This window comes from Genypterus blacodes, unplaced genomic scaffold, assembly GCF_046128005.1.
Source record: "Genypterus blacodes isolate CSIRO-AG114 ecotype Tasmania unplaced genomic scaffold, CSIRO-AGI_Gbla_v1 ptg000137l_1, whole genome shotgun sequence".
Taxonomy (NCBI): domain Eukaryota; kingdom Metazoa; phylum Chordata; class Actinopteri; order Ophidiiformes; family Ophidiidae; genus Genypterus; species Genypterus blacodes.
In genome coordinates, this window is record NW_027466939.1 from 120,456 (window position 1) to 144,383 (window position 23,928).

General features: G+C 44.1%; 3 protein-coding genes and 1 long non-coding RNA gene across 6 annotated transcripts; all 4 read left to right on the forward strand.

The window, feature by feature from the left end:
- The first annotated feature begins 631 nt into the window (after positions 1-631).
- Positions 632-4,735, forward strand: LOC143011630 (SUMO-conjugating enzyme UBC9-like). The gene is made up of 7 exons (XM_076164570.1): positions 632-977; positions 1,253-1,338; positions 1,474-1,557; positions 2,087-2,159; positions 2,703-2,812; positions 2,908-2,987; positions 3,462-4,735. Exons 2-7 carry the CDS (start codon positions 1,273-1,275, stop codon positions 3,523-3,525), a joined length of 477 nt encoding a protein of 158 aa, XP_076020685.1. The 5' UTR covers positions 632-977; positions 1,253-1,272; the 3' UTR covers positions 3,526-4,735.
- Positions 4,736-5,103: 368 nt separating this feature from the next.
- LOC143011600 (uncharacterized) lies at positions 5,104-5,631 on the forward strand. The gene is made up of 3 exons (XR_012964932.1): positions 5,104-5,188; positions 5,402-5,448; positions 5,549-5,631. It is a non-coding gene; the product is annotated as an uncharacterized LOC143011600 (long non-coding RNA).
- A 4,244-nt stretch (positions 5,632-9,875) lies between these two features.
- On the forward strand, positions 9,876-14,858 carry il2rb (interleukin 2 receptor, beta). 3 transcript variants are annotated; one of them, XM_076164629.1, is made up of 10 exons: positions 9,876-10,220; positions 10,949-11,049; positions 11,247-11,397; positions 11,516-11,582; positions 11,694-11,787; positions 11,920-12,065; positions 12,453-12,636; positions 12,676-12,772; positions 12,867-12,945; positions 13,211-14,858. In XM_076164629.1, the coding sequence occupies exons 2-10, from the start codon at positions 10,956-10,958 to the stop codon at positions 13,991-13,993; spliced, it is 1,695 nt and encodes a 564-aa protein (XP_076020744.1). In that variant the 5' UTR covers positions 9,876-10,220; positions 10,949-10,955; the 3' UTR covers positions 13,994-14,858. The 3 variants fall into 3 exon arrangements, with proteins under 3 accessions (XP_076020744.1, XP_076020743.1, XP_076020745.1); XM_076164630.1 differs by having other exon boundaries at positions 9,877-10,220; positions 12,453-12,624; XM_076164628.1 differs by having other exon boundaries at positions 12,453-12,772.
- Positions 14,859-18,663: 3,805 nt separating this feature from the next.
- c1qtnf6a (C1q and TNF related 6a) lies at positions 18,664-22,462 on the forward strand. Its single transcript, XM_076164575.1, has 3 exons — positions 18,664-18,755; positions 21,291-21,491; positions 21,668-22,462. Exons 2-3 carry the CDS (start codon positions 21,299-21,301, stop codon positions 22,219-22,221), a joined length of 747 nt encoding a protein of 248 aa, XP_076020690.1. The 5' UTR covers positions 18,664-18,755; positions 21,291-21,298; the 3' UTR covers positions 22,222-22,462.
- The last annotated feature ends 1,466 nt before the right edge of the window (positions 22,463-23,928 follow it).

Consider the following 23,928-nt stretch of genomic DNA (forward strand, 5'->3'; position numbering starts at 1 on the left):
GGGATGCTGACGCATAGCAAATCGAAACCAGTTCAATCCAGTTCCTCCGCTTGATTTGGGGTGTCTGGCAAGATGCCCGATTTCGAAAACAAATGTTTCATAATTTTGCTTCTCATATAACACCATGGGTGTACATGACAACGTACAACTAACGTGTGCTACATGTAAACAAAATATTTAATCGTGCTTTAAAGGAGGGGTTCCATTTTGAGACAGAGAAGGAAGATAGCCGTGAAAGCGTTACATTTGATTCCATCCCCTGTCATCCTCCAATGATATTACTGGGTAGAAAATAACGAACAGGTCATTTTGAACTATTCGAAAATTCAGCCGGCATTTGAAGTGATACATATTACATAATGCCTAAAAATCAGCCAGGATTCAACAGGGCTCGTCAGCTGCTTTATGTTGAGCTGGTTATAGACGAAACATAATCTATTATGTATCTATTATGACATAACGGTACCAGGCGGGCCCATGGCTTGAAAAAAAAGACAATTGAAGCTACCGAGTCGTAATGATTCAATCACCAGAAAAAAATCCACCCAACTCCCCAGCACTGCCACAACAAAGATGGCGTACAGCGTGTGACGTATATGACGGGGCTGTCTTCTACTCTGCCTGAAAGCCCTCACGAAATAAACAAATTGGGGTCCTTTCCCGCGATATGTTAGCAGTCACGGCGCTTTTACGACTCGTATTGTTTTGGACAAGTAGTGTAAATCGTCAAACTTTAACACCTGTATATGTCGCGCAGAGTGTTTGAGTAATGTTAATAAAATAGCGCTTTCTATCGTATTCGTTGCTTTCGCTCTTCCTGGCCCAGCCGGTTTGTTGTTCAGCGTCGTAGGGTGTGTTTTACCGTCAACATAGCATTATCGTTAGCAAACAAGCTAGCACACAAACCCACGTAATTCTAATAGTTAAGAGAGACTTTCGCTGTTCGTTAACATTGTTGCGTTAGTCAAAAATACAAGGTAAGTTCTTTTGACCAGGGAGTCACTCAATATTGGACTTATATCGACAGTGCTCACTCTAGCTCCGTAAGGCTACGTTGGCAACATTAACCATGTTCCCTTCACTCACACAACTCGATAACATCGCTACTTAGCTAATGTCATTGTTTACACTTTTAACCGAGAGGTGATCAAAGTTTGACTTGGAAGTTACCGAAGCGACATTTTGAAACGGTAGGCTGTTATTAATTGAATAATTTACGCCAGGTGTGTTGTTTTCTGTTGTTTTTCCACAGGGGGGCGTTGATGAGCAGCTATGTCTGGCATCGCTCTTAGCAGACTGTCCCAGGAGCGCAAAGCCTGGAGGAAAGACCATCCATTCGTAAGCAGCACGGTTTAATCCGCATCATCATTTAGGATCCAGTGACAGAGATTTGAATGTTTCTATTTAAACATACATCATCTTTTGCCTAACGTTGACTGTGACTAACATTCTGTCTCCTCGCCAACCAAACAGGGATTTGTTGCTGTGCCCACTAAGAATCCAGATGGCACCATGAATCTGATGAACTGGGAGTGTGCCATCCCAGGGAAGAAGGGAGTAAGTCACATTCTGACACTCTGTTCATCTGGAGTTACTAAAGAGTCAAAGAACACACAACAGTGATACACCAACACTTTATTCATTTCAGTGCAACCCAAGCACTGCTTGCATTGTAACTCTCATAATTACAGCACCAGGCGTTAATTACAGCATAATCCTGGATCACGGTGTAAATATGAGCCTGATGGATGAGTTCATAAAAAGACATGACACAGAAAAATATGATGTTTCAATATGGGCCTCAGATTTCACACACAAGACCTCTTCTCTTTTGACCTTGAGCTGAAAAAGCTTTGGAAATAAAAGGAGCCAGTCTGAAGGCTGCTTTCAAATCTTTATCAAACCCAAACACCCATATCAATACACACAAACACATACCGCGCTTAGTTACAGAGCAATTACAAACTCACAGCCACAGCTGCCAGATGAAATGTGATTGTGAGTCTCTGGAGTCTTTATTTGTATCATTTTTGATATTGTTCATGTGTTCTTTCAGCTTTTTCAATAAACCTTATCTGCTCTTTAGACCTTGTGGGAGGGAGGACTGTACAAACTCCGAATGCTGTTCAAAGATGACTACCCCTCCTCACCGCCCAAATGTGAGTGTGACTGGAGGCTTTTTAAGATAATGTTTTAAAAGGTTACTAATCCATCTGTTTGAGAACCGTGCTTGATTTGAGTTTATAATAATTCAAGTGTGTAACCTAAATCTTCCGTTGTGTTACTGCCACATGTTGCATGTTGTTTGCTGCCATTGCACAATAACATTGTAACATCCTTTTGGGAGTGGAGTGGAGTGCAGTACGCTGGTGCCTGGTGACGCAATACAGTGACCTTTAAAGTGATAAAGAGATAAATATGTTACAGGTGTTCTGGCAGTTTTCATACAGATGTGCAACTCTGAAATGCTTTGTGACAGAAGTTAAGACTAATGTGTGTAAAAATGGAACAATACCATTTAGTACAAAGATATGAATGTCACTCAATAGGAATAGACAACAAAATGATGTAATGTATTTATTAATTGATGTTGTCTTTCACTGTTTAGTGCTTTCTAATAGAAAATCTCCATTTATCCATGCCGGTGTTCCTTTAGTGTGTTTGTGATGTTTGAACTTTGTTTCTGTTTGATTTCCACCCAGGCAAGTTTGAGCCTCCAATATTCCACCCAAATGTCTATCCATCAGGCACCGTGTGTCTGTCCATCCTGGAGGAGGACAAAGACTGGAGGCCAGCCATCACCATCAAACAGGTGTGTGTGTGGCTAGTGGCGTTTTTAATTCTTCCAATTCAACTCTGCACCAGTGAGTGTCAGACTAAATGAGGAACCCGTCCGTGTGTTTGCAGATCCTGCTGGGCATCCAGGAGCTGCTGAACGAGCCAAACATTCAGGACCCAGCACAAGCAGAGGCTTACACGATTTACTGGTGAGTGTGTCGGCTCTCATGCTGCTGCCCGTCTGCAGTGATCTCACAGCTCACAATAAGACCGATCATGTCATAATTATGCTTAAGTGACTTCTGCAACCCTGAGTCTGGGGGTGTGGGAGTCGGGTTGCCGGTGTTCCCTATTGTCCCGCTCCCCCTTAAGCACACAATCAAAGCGAGTGATGACGCCCGGCCCTGGTTATTTTTGTTAATGCAGGATGTCACCGCTCCTCTTCTGTGTCAAGTAAGGTCACAGTTTGTCAGGTCAGAGCTTTTCTAAGATAAGTACACGTCACAGACCTGTAGAGCCATAACACAGAGGAACTCCACGTTCTCCCTGTCAGCTGCAGGCTTCACACGCTGATGCTGATGATCTTGAACCTGATGTTAGCCTCCATTACCGTCACCTCACATCGCTTCCTGTGAACACTTGAGTCGAGTTTAAAGATGTTTCCGCTCCTTTGTGTGTTCCAGCCAGAACAGGATGGACTATGAGAAGCGAGTAAGGGCACAGGCCAAGAAGTTTGCCCCCACATAGAGCGCAGACGTGGCCTCCATCCTGCCTGAATAGCCTGAACCGAAGTGGATCAAGAACATGAGAAGGCACCTGAAGGACCACTCCAATAACAATCCACTTTTCAGTGTTATTGTACTGTTACACAGGTATTAAGTTAGTTTCCTTTTCTTTTTCTTTCCTTTTTTTTTTTAAATCAATTAAAGTTCTATAAGGTAATAGTTGAATGCGTGTTGAAGAAAGACATATTGGTGAATATTCACAGCATAGATGGCAAATCCAAAACTCTGTTGTCAACCTGAAAACTCAATTATAATCAGAAACTCCATTCATGTGTTGCTGCATTCACTCGTCTTCTAAAAAGTCGGCCACCTCTCAAAATGCGAGCGTGTTGGAATCTCCCGGCAGCTCTGATGTAATCTGGTTTATGGTCAACCTCCCCTTCCAAGTTATCACCGCTGGTCCCGTCTCTTAAGGATCGCAAAGGCCCCGACTAAATTCTCATCCTCTCTCCTCCTCCGCTAAAATCTATCTCCGTTTTGTTGCAGCCTATGAAGTGACAATCCAGTTTGTATTGTCTTTGTTTGGGCCGGTTCATGTAGTAACCGTCTCACCCCTCACTAGTGAACAAAGAAGACATTCCCTTACAGTTTTCATCCAAACGTTAAGCTTCAAACATCCTGTAGATAGTGTTTCATTTAAAAAGGGAAGAACCGGGACAAAGTGAGAAAACCACAGACGTGCAGATGCTTCCTTTAAATCCTCCTTCCCTCGCTTCTCTCCCATCCCCGACTGATTCCCACAACCAGGTCGGAGGTTTAGATCATCCTCTCTCACAGTGAGACTTGGATGAACATGGCGCTCGTGATTCCATCGGTGAATCCAGCTCAAAGTGACGGCGAGTCTCTTGTGAGTTGCAGGGCTGAACTTCATGCACAAAAACAGCAGCAGTATGACATCATCAACCTCCCCCAATGACACAGATAGGCAAGCAACGTAGTCAAAGTAACAAGAAGTGTTCACTGTGTTGATTTGTTTTGGCGCTCTAGTCGTGTCAGTTTGTGGAGGACCGTCACCGTCACCAGCAGACCGTCTCCTTTTATCCAAAAACAAAAAAAGTATACATCCAAAAGCACTTAAATCTGTAATTCTGTTGTGGGATTGACTCAAACTGAAGGATCCTCATTGGAATGGCCTCTCACCCTGCCAGACAGATGGAAGTGCACTTGGGAATCAGCGGCGGCGGCGGCCTGAGGCTTTCTGTTCCTTTCTGCCTCTAAAGACACGAGTGCATGTACATAATATAAATACCGAAACCTGTGGAAGTTATGTTTTATATTGTTTTAGCCATTTGACATTTGTGTGTGGTTTTATGAAAAGAACACGTTGAATGTTATAAAATTGTGAAATAAAGTTGAATAAAAGAACAGAAGGGTTTCGGTTTTCTTTCAATACTTTTCCATGTAAGTTTGAAGCTGTGGCTGGAACAGAACCGGCTCTGGGCTCACCTCAGCTCGGCCTGGCCCGGCTCTGGGTGGAGTGGGAATGGGAGCAGGTAGTGTTTGCGTGTGTGTGCGGTGAGTCACATCTCTGGAGCTGCATGGGGTCTGCAGAGATCAGTCATTAACCTGGAACGGTCCTCTGAGCCAGACTGGCTGAGCTCTGGGCTCCACTCACACTCACACAGGTAACGTCCCGCCTGCTTGGGATTAATAAGGAATATAGCATGATTTTAAATTGCATTTGTAGTTTCTTCTGCTAAGATCTGACTCAATATTCATCTTTAAATGTCTTTGTGTATCTGGTCTAAAGGGTGAAACCTGATGGGGCAGTCTCGGGTGTCATTCTATAGAAACTTAACACCTTCAGTTGAACCTCGCCTCTCTTGCGGTTTCTCTAGCTATGACTTCACCCAGCCAAGACCAAGCTGAAGCCCTGAAGGCAGCAGTGAGTGGCCGTGTGTTATTTCCTTAGCTTTGTTTTCTCTTTTGATAACTTGTTAATGCTGCTTACGCTTTGTTGGTCCACTGCCTGATGTCTGTCTTAGAAACCATCAGAAGGCCCCCAGGTGCCACTCCTGCTGCTGCCTCACTATGACCACGCTGGAGCCGCCTCCTATCAGAACCTGGGCTGCTGTCTGAGAACCAACATATTTCCAGGTCCGTATGTCGACATGGAAACATGGAGAGCAAAGATGTGAGGCTTTCATCAGCATCTCACAGGAAAGTACCGAGTCTTCTCCTTCGTGGCTTCAAACTTATAAGAACTCCTTTCATGTGGTGTGTTCTACTAAGACCACATGCAGAAAACAACACTTCTTTAGGGCCAGGTCACCAATTAACAATATAAAGACCAAATATTATATCTGGCGCTCAGAACCTTTGATTCCGTTGAGGCCTTGTTTAACTTCACATCACAGCAGGAGGGATCACCAACCTGGCACCGTATTATCTGAAGTGACAGGTCTATAAGAGGGACCTGGCATTATAATCAAAGCCCCTATCATCCATCCATCCATCCGTTCATTCAACTAAGCATGGGCCAGCTGACTGATATTGGCATATTGTCATAACATACAAGGTCCAGACCCAATCCACCGCACACAAAGTCCTCAGGGGCTGAAATAGAATCTGCTCATCCTGCTAAATAATTCAGCTGTGTGTGAATGTTGCCATCATGTGCACTCTGACAGTGTGTAACAGTGAACTACACTGTAAAGAGAAACAAATAAACAAAAGAAGCTGCTTTAGTTTTCTCAGTAAAGACATTCTGACATTGCGTCCTCTCTGTTTCCATACTTTCTTCTCTTGGTCCGCTTTTTATTAAATGTGAACCATCCATTCATTTCTTCTTCTATCCATATGGTCTCTTATCTCCAGGTGCTCCTCTCCAATGGAAATCCCTTGAGAAGGAAACCTACAGCCGCCCCGCTCTCCCCCCGCCGCCTGCAGACCCCCATCACTGGCACGGCCACAGGACTGATGACATGGGTAGGTGCACCTTCCTCTCCTCTCCTGTTTGTCAATTGTCTTCCCTTGTCATGTTGTCTGTCCCCGTTCATACTATGGATCCCTCCTCCACAGTCCAATGGATGGAGAGAAACTTTGTGGACCACAAGGTCAACAAGTTGTTGACGGCAATGGAAAAGAGGGGCGTCCCGAAATGAGGTCTGACTTCCTTTCCCCGCACACCGCAACTCACACAGCAGCCTCTAGATTCACACTTTGAGTAGAGATGTTCATTTGTAACCACCAGTTGAGTTGTAAACTTCCTGCTTAACAATAGAAACAAAATGCAGGAAAGGAAAAGTAGATGTTTTCATTTCTGATTATATCGGAATATGAAAGGTTTGCATCTATTCCTATGGATTCAAATGGAACTTGTCTTTTGTTTCAATGTATTACCAACTGAGATAAGAAAATAATAAAACTATAATTCAGCACTGTGGGTGGAAACGCCTGGTTGATGTGAGAGGTCAGAGAAGAAAGGTCAGGCTACGACGAGGCCGATTTTCACTCTTCATAACTGTGATGAGCTGCAAAGCATCTCAGAACCTTCAACACAACACAACACAACACACGTGGTCAGCAGCAGGAATCCCTTACATTGTTTGAACCGGCCGGTCTGAGAGCTGCGGCTGATCAGGTGAACGATAACTCACCATGTCAGAACGCTCAACATGACTCAGACTGGCTCCATGAACCGGACAATGACATCGCTGTACTTCAGCGAATTGATGAATCTCTCAACTGTGGGCGTTGGTACCGGCACTGCTATGGTGTCTCTAATAAAGTGGCCTGTGTAAGTATGTCTTTCATCTTCTCTCCAGCACTTTTGTGCCCAGTGAGTGAAAACAGACAGTTTTAAGGAGTCAATGTGCATTTCGGGTATAAACATTCTTGGTTCTGTTCCTCAGAGAAAGTATGTCCTCCTCAGTTTAGTTGATTTGTTGGGAAATCCTCATTCAGTTCAGATCCTTCCTTCAGTGAGCTGTAAATCTAATGTCAACTCTTCTCTATAAGGTCAGATGTTGTCAATTCTAAGCTGAACACAAGAGTCAGTTAAAAATGTCAAACACTCAGACCGAAACTAAAGGACCTGTACTGCTAAAAGTAGCAGCAGCTGAGGGGACCGGGTCTCGATCTGTGAGGTCCTGAGCTGTGGAGAGGCATCACAGGGGGAAGAAGGTAGCAGCCGCACTGCAGTGGTTTCAATACAAACCACTGAAACTTGTTTTTGGAGTCAGATCTATAGTTACTCTAAATCTGCAGTAGTAACCTCTTCTGTCGTTTGCTACACAGAGAAGAGGAAGTTCAAGAGAACTGCCTGACTTTAGATGGAGCTGATCCACTGAGTCATCACTAATGAACAGTGATAAAGGAGCTGTGAGGTAAAAGCAACGCACATCTGAGTGACGTCTCATTTGTTATGTGGGTTTCAAATCACGTGTAAGCTTGTTTGTTTGTTTAATGAACATTTGATCTGTCTTATATATTGTCGTAGACTAGTCAGCATGTTTATGTTCCCTCAGGTCCTGAGCTCAGTCATCTCTGTCTCATACTTACATGTTTGTACATATTTCAGTACGGGACTTCTCCACCAGACGAGTGTATGGTGTTTAAAAAGGGCCCCAGCGTTTTGTTATGGTTTTCTTCACACTTTTCTCACCTCCTCCCTACAAAACCTCCACCGCCCCCCTCTTTCTTTGCGGTCTACAGATGAGACCATCATCTCGTCGCCTTTTAGCACAAACATCATTACGGCCTATGCAGCAGCTTCCCGTCCCAGCCACCGCGGACTTTGACCTTTTACGAAGTCTGCTATTGTTCTGTGCCGCACGCTTGTCTTACTCTACCACCTCCTCCGCACGCCTCAGCCTCTCAGATGGGGCAGAGCGGATGAGCGTCTGGCCTAGAGCCGCTCAGGCACCAGAGCAGAAGCAGCCGCTGCGTGTGGAGTTCCAGCTCATTGTGTTGCAACAGTTGTACGAGTGAAGGCTTTGTGGTTTGAAAGCCTACATGTAGCGTTCAAGACTTACACAACGTCCTCCTATTGAACTCTCAAACAAACACAACAGATGCTGGAACGTTCTTCAGTCCTGGGCTGCGTTTAACTTCTCACCTTACTTTAACACATTTAGTCATTTAGCAGACGTACATGTGAGGTTTCCATACAACACAACACAACACAAGCAGACAGCGAGAGATGTCTGGAGAGAACAAGAGAAACACAGCATAACATCCATCACACTACATGGGTTTGACATTTTAGAGACCCGGGATGTAGTCTGAGAACCAAGACCTGCAATCAAGACCCACACCTGTAACAGGTGTAGGCCTGCAGGGTCAGAGCGTGTTAACAGAGCAGAGTGGACAATCAATAGTCTACTACTACTACTTATATCAGCCAAATGTCTTGATGTAGCAGGCGGCACCTAGTGGCTGCTGCTAACAAGGGGAGGAGTTGTAATGATGGACAGGTGTGAGGGCAGACTGAACTCCTCTACCTGTTTCTGTTTGGTTGTTTGTTTGTTTGTTTGTTTGTTTGTGTGTTTTCCGTCTTCCTGATGCTCGAACCTATCTAAGAACAGTCTGTAGCGTTTTCCCCAAAGACTGAACTCTGATTGGTGCAATGAACCACTGCTTATGTTCAGGTGTGGAGTTGGTTTGCTGGGATGTAAGGAGTGTGTATTGTGTGCTACACTTTACAAACTATCACCTGAGGTTAGGGAAACTTCTCAGACAGATTCATTGATCTGCAACTAATCGGAAACTAAGAGTATCAGAAACTAATCGGGACTATTTATTGAGTTATGATTGGGTAATAAAATTATGAGCAAAAAGCATGAACCCTGTTGCATTCCTGACTTATTTACTCCGATATTACATTGATCTAATCATTGATACTCCTAATAGAGAGTCTAAGCCTAAGCGAAGGTGTGAAAGCAGTTAGCAGCGGTTGTGGCAGTGGTCTCGTCGCTTTAAAACCATTTCTCGTTGGTTTGTTTAACCCTGGGTTCTATATCTGGCAGTTTGAGTCTGTTTAATCTTCCCAATCTTCTTTGTAAGCTTAGTTTCATTGACATAAACCACTTCAGAAGACGGCGTGCAAGTTTGTCTTTAAACAACCCACTTATGTTGTGATTGAAACAGGATGTGGTGTGCTTTGTATTTCTCCTTTTCACGGCAATTATTTTGTGTCTTATAACAGCGATGGGTCGCAGGTAAACTGGGTTGTTGGGCTGAGCGCTGAGAAGAAGGAGGTGCTCTAAAGCAGCCCCCCCACCACACACACACACACACACACACACACACACACGCCGTCACCCTCTACCGTCCTCTCTCACTTAGTTTAGTGAGGTTTCCTGTCAGCCTCAAACAGAGGCTGTGGTAACAAGTGGAAAATGTCACTGGGCACTTGAATAGCAAGAAAGGGAGGGGAAGGGTGTGTGTGTGTGTGTGTGTGTGTGTGTGTGTGTGTGTGTGTGTGTGTGTGTGTGTGTGTGTGTGTGTGTGTGTGTGTGTGTGTGTGAGTGTGCGTGTGTGTGTGTGTGTGACTGATAGTGAGAGAGAGAAAGAGAGAGAGAGAGAGAGACAGGTTGAGATTGCAGAAGACAGTGAGATATAATGAGTGTACAGGAGACGGAGTGGAGGAAAGTCCGTTAGGCTGCCAGAGAGATCAGAGGAGATGAGAGTGTGTTTCCACCCTCACTGACCAAGGTACTGTGTGTGTCTGTGCGCTACCTTTTAATGTCAAATTGAGTTTCTTCTAACTAAATCATAAGCTGATGTGTTATAATGCAGAGAGAGGTTCTGTTTTTAATCTATCAGCATAGACAGCACAGGTGTGTGTGTGTGTGTGTGTGTGTGTGTGTGAATATACTGTATGTATGTATGTTCTTCATGCAGTTGCGGTTTACTAATAAGTTACTCAGCGAATTCAGACAGCGATGGAAACGAGCGGCAATGATTACAGAAAGTGGAACACAATCTTCCATCTTGAATTGTGACAGCATCATCAGAATCAACCTCACTGTGACACGATGTAGTCAGAAGGCTTTCCTCTATTCTATTCTGTTCTGTTTTATCCTGGCCTAGTTCAGTGTTAAGACTCTCCAGAGCCCTAGTCTGAAGTGTTAAAGGTGACAGTCCTACAGTTTGTTGCTCAGCAGGCAGCACATCTACGAGTTGCTGCCCACTCTGTGTCGCCTTACGTTTCTCAATCTGGGTCTTCTATTGTTTTCACACTCTCAGCTGTAGTCGGAGACGACCTGCGGGGGCTTATGAGCGGCTGAGGTGTGTTTTTAAATGTCTTAAATGGGTTTGACTAAGGTTCAGAAGGAATACATGTTAATACAGAAGCAGAGGAGATGATGCAGAGATAGAAGATGATGTTTCTGTCCAGGCTAGTTCTACCAATAATAATGCTGGTGTTCCTCTGTTTTCAGTTGCATCATGGTCATGGCAATGGAGACGCTGTGGTCTTTAGTCCCTGTGGTTCTGCTTTCACTGCATCCAGCTCACACTCACACTCATAGAGGTTTGCAAGGTAAAGGTACATGATGTCATGGATTCACTGCATGTTATTTTGTTACATTTATCTGAATTGGCACAATCAAAGACTTTGGCTAGTTTACCAGTGCATGCAGAGTTCACGGGTCTATCTGAAGGTCCAGCATGAAGGACTCCAATGACGGCCATCTTAATCTCTCTCTCTCTCTTTCTGTTATGTCTGCGTCCCTGAAGGTCTCTCCTGTCTTAATGACTTTGTCAACAATATCAGCTGTACATGGAGCGGCTCCCCTGTGGGCCCTGGAGTCGACTGCTGGATTGTTGGTGAAAAGAAAACCTGGATATATTCTGGAAGGGACCTAGTCAGATATGTCTTGCCTATGATGTAAGCAACATCATACATTCACTAGAACAGACTGAGCAATAGACGTGACTGGAATAAAGAGTTTTGTAACGGTACTTTTTGTACGGATTTTGTGGTAATTTTTCTTTTCTTTTCGTAGTCGAAGCTGTAAACTGAAACAAAGGCGAGATTCTCCACCTGGCTGCAGTTTTGTCTTTGAAAATAGAGTAAGTCACCTCAACGTTTCTTGCCCTGTTGAATTGCCGCGTTGCTGTTTGTTGTTTTTAAACATCTAGAGCCAAAAACCGTCAGATTGATGTGTTATTGTGCCTTTGCAGGAATTCAGCGCTCCTGAAGTGATGCCCAGCATACACATGGAGTGTAACGGCACCTTGGTGGGGAACCTGACTAACTATATACCCTACAATCACAGTAAGAACACAGAATGAGTCTACGACCCCATAATGAGATGCAGAGTAAATACGTTTTCATACATTCTGAGTTCATTTGCGTCATTTTTCTTCTTTTCTTTTGTGTTTGTGTGTGTGTGTGTGTGTATGGCAGTAAGGATGCACCCACCAAGTGTTACCAATGTCAGCACCAACGCTAATGAGACCAGGATACTCTGGACTCCAGGCAGCCCTGTCTCCCGCTTCTTCCCATCCTATGAGTTCAAAATTGAGATCAAACAAAAGCACCAGCAATGGAGGGTGAGTGAGTGTGTGTGTGTGTGTGTGTGTGTGTGTGTGTGTGTGTGTGTGTGTGTGTGTGTGTGTGTGTGTGTGTGTGTGTGTGTGTGTGTGTGTGTGTGTGTGTGTGTGTGTGTGTATTTTTGGTTGCTCTGTATTAGTATGCAGGCTTGTATCATGGCCTGTGTGATATATAATAAAGTATAGGGAAGGAAAATGTAATGTCCACATATGAAGACGCAGGGTCTCAGGAGGATAAACATTACTTTCATGCTCATCCTCATAGTTTTCCTGGGTCACAGTTGGATTTAATTCTCATTCGTTTCATGTGTGGACTATTTGTCTCCATGCGTCAGTCACATTCAGGCTAACACCACAGATCTGATGCTAATTTTGATCTGATACCAGGAGGCCACCACTTTGTTCACGGTAGAACAAGTGGTGAGGATCCCGTCTTGGCGAGTGAGGGGACATCAGCAGGTCAGGGTGCGAGTCAAACCTCCGGAAAATCTCTATCCTAATAACCCCTGGAGCAGCTGGAGCCCGACCACGTCCTGGGTGGGAGCGATGGACAGCCAAGGTAGATCCAAGGGTTTGTTTGCAGTTGCTGATCTGAACAGGACGGCTTCAGTGCCGTCTGTGCACAGGTTGTTGTTAGGTGGACTGTCCCTGCTCGTTCTCTTCACCGTTGTCCTGGTGGTTCTCCTCAGAACTTGCAGGAGTAGAGGGTAAGTGTGTCTATGTGTGTGTGTATACATGTTCTTATATGCCTATTCCCACATGCCTTTCCTTCATTTTGAGTAATACCTCATGTTGTTTCAGACTCCTTAAGGGGAATCCTGTGCCGGATCCTTCCAAGTACTTCCACACTCTCCACTCTGTCCACGGAGGAAATCTGAAGGTAACACTCTGTCCTCTTCTAACACGCTGCATCATACACTTTATACTACATTGGAGAGATTCAGCTGAAATGTGTCAGGGGAGGGGGAGCAGATGGGTGCGACGTAAACCAGAAACCAGTCTCACACCAGTCACCAGCTTTGAGCTCTCCTTGTGGTTTGTGGGTCAAAACTCATGCGTGAGAAAGACTTTTCGTGTGTTTCTCTGGATTGTATGTGGTGCTGTGATGTGGTCTTCATCTTCCCCTCTCTTTCTCTTCCTCTCAGAAATGGCTGAACCCCCAGGCGGCTTGTGAATCCTTCTTTGCGCCCCAGCCGAGCGAGTGCATCTCCCCGGTGAAGGTATGCCATCATTGGGAGGACACCTTGCCCTCCTCCAGCTCCCTGTCCACCAGCGCCCTGCTCCACTCTCGTCCCTGCTGCCCCTCTGCCGGCTCTGGCACCAGCGGCGTCGTTTGTCATTCCTCCAGCTCCTCTTCCTCCTTCTTCTCCAACATGGGCTATTTCGTTTCCAGCTACTCCAGCAGTCCACCTCCACCGCGCGTCTGGAACGTCGACTACTTCACCTATCAGGACGAATTCAAAGTCCCGCACGAAGGCCTCCACCTCTCACTCTGCCCCGCCTTTGCCCCTTCTACCACCTACGAGTGTTTGGAGATGGAGCCGCAGAGCCCTGACTCTGGTTTTGGTATTGAAAAGGATGACGAAGAAGCGAAGGAAGATGAAGAACACGAGGATGCAGAGGGAGAAGTGGTTTCCAGTGACGGCCTGCTTCTTATCCTCCCTCTTCATCTTCCGTCTCGGATGGGTCCCCCTTCCTCCGCCTCCTCCTCTCCTCCTCTCCCCTCTCCTCCTCCTCCCAGTCTAACTCAGGTACGCTTAGGTAACCCAGACCCAGATGAGCCTGTGGCAGCTCCGAGTAGCAGCTATGCAGCCTGGCCTGTTGGTGCCACCATGTCCAGGTCTTCCTCTATGCCTGTGGAACCGAGTAAGACAGGTTATCTCACCCTCAAAGAGCTACAGACCACCTTCAGCAACAAGTCCATCTGAAAGCATCAGCATGGCACCGTTTCAAAGGCAGTGCCTGATCTGGTTTGTCTCTCTGCTCTGAGCGAAGGTGTGAGGTTCTGATAGCATCCATGGAGCCATATCATGCAGTTTTGAATGAGATAGTAATGGATGCGTTCACAAAATGTGTGTATCTCCACAATGTTAAATAACTTTAATTTCTTAATGTAGCAACCCAGCTGATCCATGTAGAAAGCCTTAATTAAAATGAAAGAAAAAGACCTCCTGGCTTTATTTCAGAGGTTATTATCATTCATTTAATTCAGGCAATGGCGTCTTGTTTTAGACGTTTGGGTTGCTGTTACAAGCTTTTCATTAGTTTATTACTTACATTTGTAAATAAATATACATATACATTTCTCACATTAAATTATCTGTTCCTAATCACAATCACTGTGAGTTTAATGAACTCATAGGAATTTGTCCTGAGAGATTAAAATCCATTTTCACAGGACGTTCTGATCAAACAAAGTAAAAGAACAACCTTGACAACAGTGCGAAGGGACGAAGGCAGACATTTGAGCTGTCGTCTTTATCGACCACGTCAGAGCTGCGGACAGGATCCCTCATAAAGACAAAGAATCATCATTTAGCTGTAGTGCGTTAAGCTTTATCAGGATAGTTACAAGAACACAATATTAATAAATACCGATGTGGAAAACATAATAATGAACTCTCCTGGTCAAGGAAATGCTGCTGTCATTGAAGCTTATCAGGGAAAATCAAAATGCAGTTTGTGTATTTAGTGCCAAAGCTGTTTTACATCTGCATTTGTATTTTATATCTGAATGTCCTGATTTTCCTCTGAATCGGCTTTTTAATGTCTGAGAAATACAGACTGTGTTGATTGTCCTCTGAAAAACTGTTATAGAGTGATATAAGTAATCTTAAAACAATCAATATGTTGCAAAATAACACATTCTATGATAGATTCCTTCTTTCGTGTTTGTGTTTTCACGTACTCATTTTCTGTATTTGTCTGTGGTTGAAGGAAAGGCAGCTGGTTTGCCCTGTTGCATCTTTTTTCTATGTATTTACTCGCAAGTATACATTTCTATATCGTTCACAGTTATATCGATAAGCAGCATTTACACTTCACCTGTATGAATGATTTCAAGAGCAGATCCTACTAGATTTTTACTTTTTTTTGGGGGGGGGGGGGGGGCTCAATGAGATTACTATTTAAAATATCCCATAAATAATTGTGTTTTCCGTACATTTGTTAGGCTGCTTTTCCCAGTTTTGTTATATTTGTGTCATTCATTCAGGTTGTTGATAAATGTCTCGATACATGTTTCCATTGCTCTAACTGACATTTGCGCAAAGACCAAACTAAATAAAAGCTCTAGTAGAAGTGGGTCACCCTGACTTCCTGTATGGTGGAATGGGGCTGAGTGTGGGCAAGTGAGCTGATGTGAGAAAACACACAGACGCACGTACACACATGTACACACATGTACACGTTTGCACGTGTGATTCTGTGTGTAAGTTGTGAGTGTTTACAAGTCCTGTCAGGTGTGTGTGTGTGTGTGTGTGTGTGTGTGTGTGTGTGTGTGTGTGTGTGTGTGTATTAGAATGTGGTTTGACATTTAACTCGACACGAGTGACATCCGTTCTCCTCACAGAGAACAACCTCATCAGAAAATAACAATAGCATCAACTATCAGTCTAGCTAGCTAAATATCTAGGTATATAAAACATATTGTACATGTTCATACTGCTGAAATGATTATCATTCTAAATGTTTTTAGATTTACTGTAGATTGAAGGTCTTTGATGCATTATGTTCATTCTACCACAAGATGACAGCAGAGCAGAACCAGAATTCCCCTATAAATCCGTTTGTCTGGTTGGGTGTGTGACATCTATCTCAAAAACGAAAGAAAGAAAATAAAAGGAAAGAAAGCTGTTTGAATGAGGTTCAACCAAATTCTGACATTGGTTTGGCTGTATGAGTCAATTGTGGAGTTTCACCCCAGCACTTTATCCCTGACTGCTCCTCCAACTTCCTCGTTCTACTTTTTGTTTCCTTCCCTAAACATAACATAAGCAGTCTAGCCAAGCTCCAGTTGGTCAGAAGATGGAGGGAAAGAATGCTAGAGACAAGAGGAAATAGGGTGAAACTAATTTCATCTGACATGATGATAAAATGCTAGACTGACTTCAATATGCTGTAGAATAGATGGAACTGTTGGAGTGTTGAGAGTTTTGTCTGTTTGCTCATCTGAACTTCTTTGAATGCTTCATTGGACAGATTGGATGCAGAACTATTTCAGGTTGCCCCCGGTGAAGACAAAGCCACACCCTTTACATCGTTTTTCACCTCAACTGACAAGCCCCCGACTGATCTCCCTCACAATGGTGCCTCAGATCTTCTGGTCCAGTGCATGGAGATGTGAGAAGGAGTGCAGGACTTTGGGCAGGTAGAGTCGGGAGACGTTTCTGGAGACCGTTGTGAGACGCGTAGAGGAGGTTGGTCGCCCAGCAGTGTACTTAGTTCTGCATAGTTCCTGCCCGCTTATCCCTTAACTGACAGCACAACTTAAATAAATTTCAGTGACATCACAGCACAGACTGGTGACCTCATTAAAGATCATAGAGAGCATATTTTATGACCTGCAGAAACAATGCCATGACAATGATAATGCAACATGGATAGTGAAGGGACTTTTGCTGGTAAGTCATTCCTTAACAAAGCAAAGCAGAACTTGAACAAGCTGGCAATGAAGGCAAAGAAAAGCCCAAGATTGGAGAATACCATTAAGGATCTTACCAACCATCTGGATAGACAGAATGAGCTGCATGCTGAGGAGCAGCGCCTGTCCCTGGAGAGGGAGAAGGCTTTTGTTGCTGAAATACAGCGCATGGTAAAAGCCTTCAAGAAGCAGAAGACAGAAAATCTGGTGGGCTGGAAGAGGGAGAAACAAGTCTGGCATGAGTGGGTAGAGCATCTTAAAAGAGCCAATAAAGGAGACTATAAGGGCTGCAAGAGAGATGTTGGCGTGTCCAAGGCAAGGTGCCAGACCTTAGAGAGAGAGACGGATCTTTCTGCTGAAGTAGAGGATATGAAAGAAGCCTTCAAACACCAGTTGAGTGGGAAAGATATGAGGGAGAGAGAACTTCAAGCTGAAATAGAGGACATGAAGAAGGCTTTTGCAAATCAACTGTGCGTGAGAGATATGAGGGAAAATGGACGTCAAGTTAAAGTAGAGGCCATGAAGGCATCCTTCCTATTATTACAGTTGATGATTAAGAAATCAAAGCATGTCATACATAATTTTAGACAAAAGGTGCGGAAACAGAAGGGGCGGCATGCTGAGGAGCAGCGCCAGGCCTTAGAGAGGGAGAAGGCTCTCAGTAACGAACTCTACTGCGTGACAAGTTCCTTACTGATGAAGGAAAAACGTGTAAAGGCCTGCAAACAGGAGAGGTATGAATTGGTTGACCAGCTGCAGAGACTGCAGGAGCTGCATTCAGAGAAGGAGATGGCTTTTGTTGCTGAAATACAGCGCATGAAACAAGCCTTCAAGAAGCTGAAGATGGAAAATCTGGAGGGCTGGGAGAGGGAAAAGCAAGTCTGGCACACGTGGGTAGAGTATCTTAAAGCAACCACTGAAGGAGTTCCTGAGGGCTCCAAGGAAAAGGCTGACATGTCTGGGTGTCAGAACTCTAAGAGAGAGAAGGCTCTTCATGCTAAAATGCGGAAGATGAAAGGAGATTACCAAAATCAGCTGAGCACCAGAGATATGAGGGAGGAAGAACTTCAAACTGAAATAGACATGAATGAAGCCATGTTTTTACCACAGTTAAATAAGGAATCAAAGAATAATATCAGTCAGAATTTCTTTAAAAAGCTGCAGAAGGGGCAGCATGCTGAGGAGCAGTGGCGGGCCTTAGAGAAGGAGATGGCTCTCATTGCTGACTGCAAAAGAATTATCTTAAAGATGAAGGATAAACAAAGAGAGGCCTGATCCTCCATGTTTGTTTGGGAAAGTTTGGCTGTGTGAACGTGTCTCTTCTTTTGAGTCTAAAACACCTTGGACACCTTATGTCTAATCCAGGAAAGGACGCCGACGCTTTGGAAAACATCCTGCTTGGTGCTGACTTCAGATCAGTGGCCCTTACGTCACATGTCATGAAGGTAGTGGAGAAACTGGTCTTTGCTTCTCTCGACCTTCTACAGTTTGCTTACTAATGCTACCATGCGGGGCGTTGACAATGCAGCCACCTGGATGCTGCTGGTGCCACCTTCAATACCATCAACATGCCTCTTCTGAGTACCTTCAGTACAACTCAGAGTCTTGCCACCTGCAGCAGTCCTCTGATGACTCTGTAGTGGGGGGGGGGGGGGGGGGGGGGGAGAAGCTGAGTTCCTTCAACCTGTGCAGATTTATGACCCATCATCTTCTGTTGCTGTGTGTATCTGAAACTGGGATATTGGAGACAAAGTCAACTTAAGTCTTTGAATGTTTGACAAACTTTGGGAGAATCATTATCATTATTAGCGATATTTATACTAGTTTTAGATTAATTCAAGATTGATAGGCTCAATGAAAATAAACATTAACAGTGTTCCAGACTATTTCATAGAGAGAGAGAGAGAGAGAGAGAGAGAGAGAGAGCGTTGGAAGGAAGTTAGAGAGACACAGAGGGGGGCAGAGAGACGGGAAGAAGAGGGACTGACACAACTTCCAGGCTCCTCCGCAGATTGAAGCTCCTTGCAGCTTGCAGAGACATAAACGAGGTGAGATTCATTTCAACTGAATTCTTCATTTAATCGGCGCCTCGTCTTTCTCTTTGACGGTTATACGATCGTCGTCGAGCCGCGTCCTTTCCTCTTGTTACTCACATGCATGAACATCTTTACTGCCCGCAGCTCGGCTTCAGTTTGGAGGAGAAACAAAGATTTAGCCGCCTAGGCATCAATGACTTAAACGCGTTAAAATTAACAATGCACGTGTAAAGTTTATGTAACTACATTTTACTGTGTTTTATTTTCTCCTGTTTCATCATACTGACTGTGGACTCTTGTCTTTGCAATTTGATCCTGGTGTGTTGTTATTTATTTATTTATTTATTATTAGTACTATTATTATTATTATTATTATTAGTATTATTAGTATTATTAGTAGTAGTAGTATTATGATGATGATTATGTTATTATTATCATTATTATTATTAGTATTATTATTACTACTACTACTACTATTATGATTGATTTTTAGGTGAAAAATTACATGAATCCATCTCATCCATTACAAATAATAAGGAAGGGAATCACACACACGTGCGCGCACACACGCACACACAGAGACACACACACACACACACACAGACACACACAGGATTAAACAGTTTGACACATAAACATAAACACTCTGATGGAGAGCAGCTGGAATGCACTCAGTGCTACTGCTGCACCCACTCTTCTCCTCCACAGAGGGTGATGAGCCTCTCTCTGTGTGTGTGTGTGTGTGTGTGTGTGTGTGTGTGTGTGTGTGTGTGTCTGTGTGTGTGTGTGCATGGAACATTGTGTGCTTGTGTGCATTTAATACAGGACAGCTGGAGAGACAGTTTACAGGTCAGAGGTCATTTCCTCCATAGTCCAGGAAACAACTTAACATAACAGAAACAGTTTCCTCTTAATGTAACTCCAATGTCTATGGCGTTGGTTCTCAAACTGTGTTTACATGTACGACTGGTGGTGAAAATCAAAGCAATTTGTTCATGAATAATATTTGCACCATGTAATTATAGATTGGCTCATCATTCCCCACTTTCTGTGTATTCAGTTGTGCAAAGCTCCCTCGACGTTCCAACCCTCATTAATTATCTTTCATTGGGTCATTTGTGAAAGGTGACTCTGTCTGTTGAGTGATTTATGAGCCCTGTAGGCCACGTCTCTGCAATTTTCTCGACTGTGGGCATTTGTTTGAGAAGGCGCGAGAAGATTTCTCTTGATTTTTATAGAGTCTGTAGAGTTTAAAGAGTTTATAGAGGCTTGAGGCTCTTTAATTCCCACAGGAGTAATATGGAAGCATGCCGGCTCTTCAGACATGCAGAGGTGGACTGCTGCATTCTCACAAGCAATGAAAAACCACTATGAACGTGTTTAAATAACTATGGTTTTGCTGGCGGAATTCTTTGTTCCTTTATTTGTTTTTCCACACTTCCTGACTCCTCTTTTTGGGCTAATAGATGTTTTTATTCTGGCTCAGACTCTCAGACTCCCTCTCTCTCTTTTCCACCAGGACACTTAAGGATCTTTTTTTTCCAAGCAGCTGCTTGACAATTCATATTTGATCAAGTACATTTGTTTCTTCTGCTTCACAAACGGTGCCGGGGAGCTTTTGTTTAGTCTAACTGTATGCAGACAAATGTAAATGGGTGTGTTCCATCTATTCCCCATTGGATTTTCAAGGTGGTTTTTGTTTGAACCACCATCAGAGCAGATCCCAGATTAACGGGCCGCATTGTGCAACCGATGTCTGGATTTCTCTACTGGAACACAAACTGGAAATGTAATCATACTGTGGTTCCCACAGCTGGGGAATATACACACACACACACACACACACACACACACACACACACACACACACACACACACACATTCAGCCTCGTTCCCTTTGCACATTGACACCATTACTGATCGAACCACCATCATGTCAGCTATAAAATATTTGCTCTTGATTCTGCAGCTTTATGTTGCCGTACACGTCCACATGTTTGTAATCAAGTCTAACAGCTGACAGATGTGACCTTATTCTCTGTATGTTACTGCTCCCACAAGTGGCCTCGACTATAGTAATGCAGTTTGCAGCTTCGTATTTTAAATTTCAACATAAAATCAAATAAGTCATTATTGTTCATATGTATTGTTTCCTTCTTTCTTTCTGTTCTTCCTCTATTTTACCTTTTTATTTCTTATTTGCACTTTTAATTTCCCTCTTAACTTCCTTTTTCCTGCCCTGCTCTCTTCTTATTTTCTTTCAAATGACCAGAGAGCATGATAACCTTGTATTTTGCATTTATTCATTGTTATATTTGATCATTTAATACTCTGAGAGTCACAATTCTCCACAATGAGTTATGTGATTTTTTCTCCATTGTGGTATTGCTACTTCTTTACTCTAAGCAGGATGTGTGACCTCATGCACATTGCATCTGTGGTTATCCTACCTACTTATTCAGAATTACCCAAAACCCACCAGCGGATGGAAATGTCAAGCTTTCTATCTAATCTGTCCTCTATGATCTCTTGTTTCCTGGTCCGTAGACACAGCCATGTTTGGAGTCCTCTTCCTACTGCCCGTCTTCTTCCTCTCCTCCTTGTTGGCTCTTGCACGTCGCCCCACTCCCTGCAGCCGATGTTGTGATCACCTGGAGTCAGCAGAGGGCAGCGGAGATCTGCCGCCCTCAGTTGGTTTCAATCACGTGCCAGAGATTCGCACCTTCATCAACATGACAATCCTCAAAGGTACGAAATGTATAAATGTATAAATATATATGTACAGTTTGACTAAAGTGCTCTATGTATGACAGAACTGACTTTGTTGTGCTTTTCCTCTTGCTTTTGCTTTATTATTTTGTCTTCAGTGTATCTTTTCCTTCTTAATAATAATAATAATGGATGTTTTCCCTCCCATCACACAGGTGACAAAGGAGAACGTGGGGACAGAGGCACACCAGGTAAAGCAGGACAGGAGGGTCCTTTAGGCTCCAGAGGGCCTGTGGGACCAAAAGGCAGCAAAGGCCAGGCCGGTCTTCCAGGAGAACCTTGCAAAAGCCAACACTCCGCCTTCTCAGTAGGTCGTCGCAAATCCCTCCACAGCCTGGAGGACTACCAGAGCCTGGTCTTTGACACAGAGTTTGTCAATCTTCACGCTCACTTTGACATGTTTCAGGGAAAGTTCCTCTGCGATATACCTGGGATCTATTTCTTCAATGTAAACATTCACACCTGGAATTACAAGGAGACGTACCTGCACATCATGCAGAACGAGGTGGAGCGGGCCATCGTGTACGCGCAGCCCGGCGACCGCTCCATCATGCAGAGTCAGAGCGTGATGCTGGAGCTGGAGCGGAGCGATGAGGTGTGGATGCGTCTGTTCAAGAGGGAGAGGGAGAACGCAGTCTACGGCGATGACGTTGACGTCTATATCACCTTCAATGGATACCTCATCAAAGCCAACACGGAGGAACAATGACGACGGCTCAGTGGAGGATGTGATTGTCTTCTTCCTTTGGTGTTTAGGTAACAATCTGACTCTCATACTGTCATATAGCCTGAATCTAAAGTGTTGGTCTATACAGGAGAACGTGTCAAGATAAATAAGAAGATAAACTCTTCACTTTTTTACCAACAAAACTTATAAGCTTCATGTTTTGTGTTTTCTCATCAAACCTTACTAACAAAAACTGTGATCAGCAAAAATAAAAAGCCAATCAGCATTGCCAGCTATGGGTTACACACACAATGTTTCTGGGAGAGACATCAAAGCAAAACAATACACATAATTTTAGAACAAGTTGGAAATGGGGAAGTATAAATTGAACCACAATCTCATGCAAATACCACCAATAAGCACCACAGGAGAGTTTATGGGTCACATAGCATTTTAAAATCCTTAAATTCTAAATGTAGATGTTCTCTAAACTTATTTCCTCTTAGACTTGTTTCTGCTGCGGGTCACATGACCAAATTCTGGGTTCTGATCCTGTCTGTTTGCCCTCATTGTACTCAAAGAAGGCCGGAGAAACCCAAAGCCAAGTCTCACAGTGCCTGAGCACGAGTAGAGCCATGACGTGATCGATTAGCTCCATTGAGATGTATTAGTATTATGGGAGAGAGGTGATGTCATTGAATCAAGTATAATTTGTGACTTTGGAAGCACCACATGTTCAAATCTCACCATCATACCTAAGTCCAGAGTCTCTATGCATTACCATTTCATGATTTGAGTTTATAAGATCGGTGAATCTGAACAGGAAACATTGTGAGTCTATACAAGAGAAATCGAGAAATCCAGTTGAAAGGTCTTTTCCTATTCAAACATAAGTAGGACATGTTTGTTTTTGGACAGAGATGTTATCATGACCTGCTCTCCCTGCAGCACAGAAGAGTGATAAAGTTAAAGTGCTGGCAGGTTGTGAGACACCTCCAGGCCAACCAGGACCTGGATGACTCGACAGACAGGCAGGGGTGTGTAGATGTTGCTGACAGGGGACCGATTGTCTCCCACCTCCTCCTACAACAGCTGCATGTGGACCTCCGCCTTCCTGCTGGACACTGACGTCTCACTGGACCGGGCAGCTGCTTGGCTCTCATCATGGGGAGGAAGAGGAAGCCAACGGGATGCTGATGAGGCGCAGCGACTCAAAACAAGTGTTCTATTTAAAAATCTATATGCTTTATAGACGAAATGGAAGCAAAGCTTGGATCCTGGCCCAGTAGTCTGAAACCTTTCCTGTTACTGACAAGCAATGGTGGGGGGTGGGGAGGGGAGAGAGAGAGGGAGAGAGAGAGAGAGAGAGAGAGAGACCCAGCTGAAGGGGTGTTTGGTGTTCTGATCCTGGACTTTCTCTACCTGACAGTCCAGCTCAGGGGCAGAAACCACACTCTTCTTGGGTCTCCTCGCCTGTGTGCAGACAGTGTTCCCCTCACCATAGATGGTGTCTGAGGGAGGGGCCATGCTGCCTCATCTGCATGACGCTCTACTTAGAAGGAGAGAGAGAGCGATAGATAGAGATACAAAGAATATACTGTCCATAGAATGAAACATGAACAATATAGCAAATGTTTGTGTGTAGAATCTACCAACCCGCCTATATACCATAACAATCATTCTATGACTACCATGGTAACAAAATATCCTACCGTTTTAGCAGCAACCCACACAGTAGTGAACACAGTA

Excerpts from the sequence above, each read along its gene's own strand:
- il2rb (XM_076164628.1), top strand. The coding sequence starts at position 10,956 with ATGGTCATGGCAATGGAGACGCTGTGGTCTTTAGTCCCTGTGGTTCTG. Across the intron at positions 12,066-12,452 it reads AAAAGCACCAGCAATGGAGG|GAGGCCACCACTTTGTTCAC; the intron begins GTGAGTGAGTGT and ends ATCTGATACCAG. Across the intron at positions 12,946-13,210 it reads TCCACGGAGGAAATCTGAAG|AAATGGCTGAACCCCCAGGC; the intron begins GTAACACTCTGT and ends TCTTCCTCTCAG.
- LOC143011630 (XM_076164570.1), top strand. The coding sequence starts at position 1,273 with ATGTCTGGCATCGCTCTTAGCAGACTGTCCCAGGAGCGCAAAGCCTGG. Across the intron at positions 1,339-1,473 it reads GGAGGAAAGACCATCCATTC|GGATTTGTTGCTGTGCCCAC; the intron begins GTAAGCAGCACG and ends CCAACCAAACAG. Across the intron at positions 2,813-2,907 it reads CAGCCATCACCATCAAACAG|ATCCTGCTGGGCATCCAGGA; the intron begins GTGTGTGTGTGG and ends GTGTGTTTGCAG.
- c1qtnf6a (XM_076164575.1), top strand. The coding sequence starts at position 21,299 with ATGTTTGGAGTCCTCTTCCTACTGCCCGTCTTCTTCCTCTCCTCCTTG. Across the intron at positions 21,492-21,667 it reads CAACATGACAATCCTCAAAG|GTGACAAAGGAGAACGTGGG; the intron begins GTACGAAATGTA and ends CCCATCACACAG.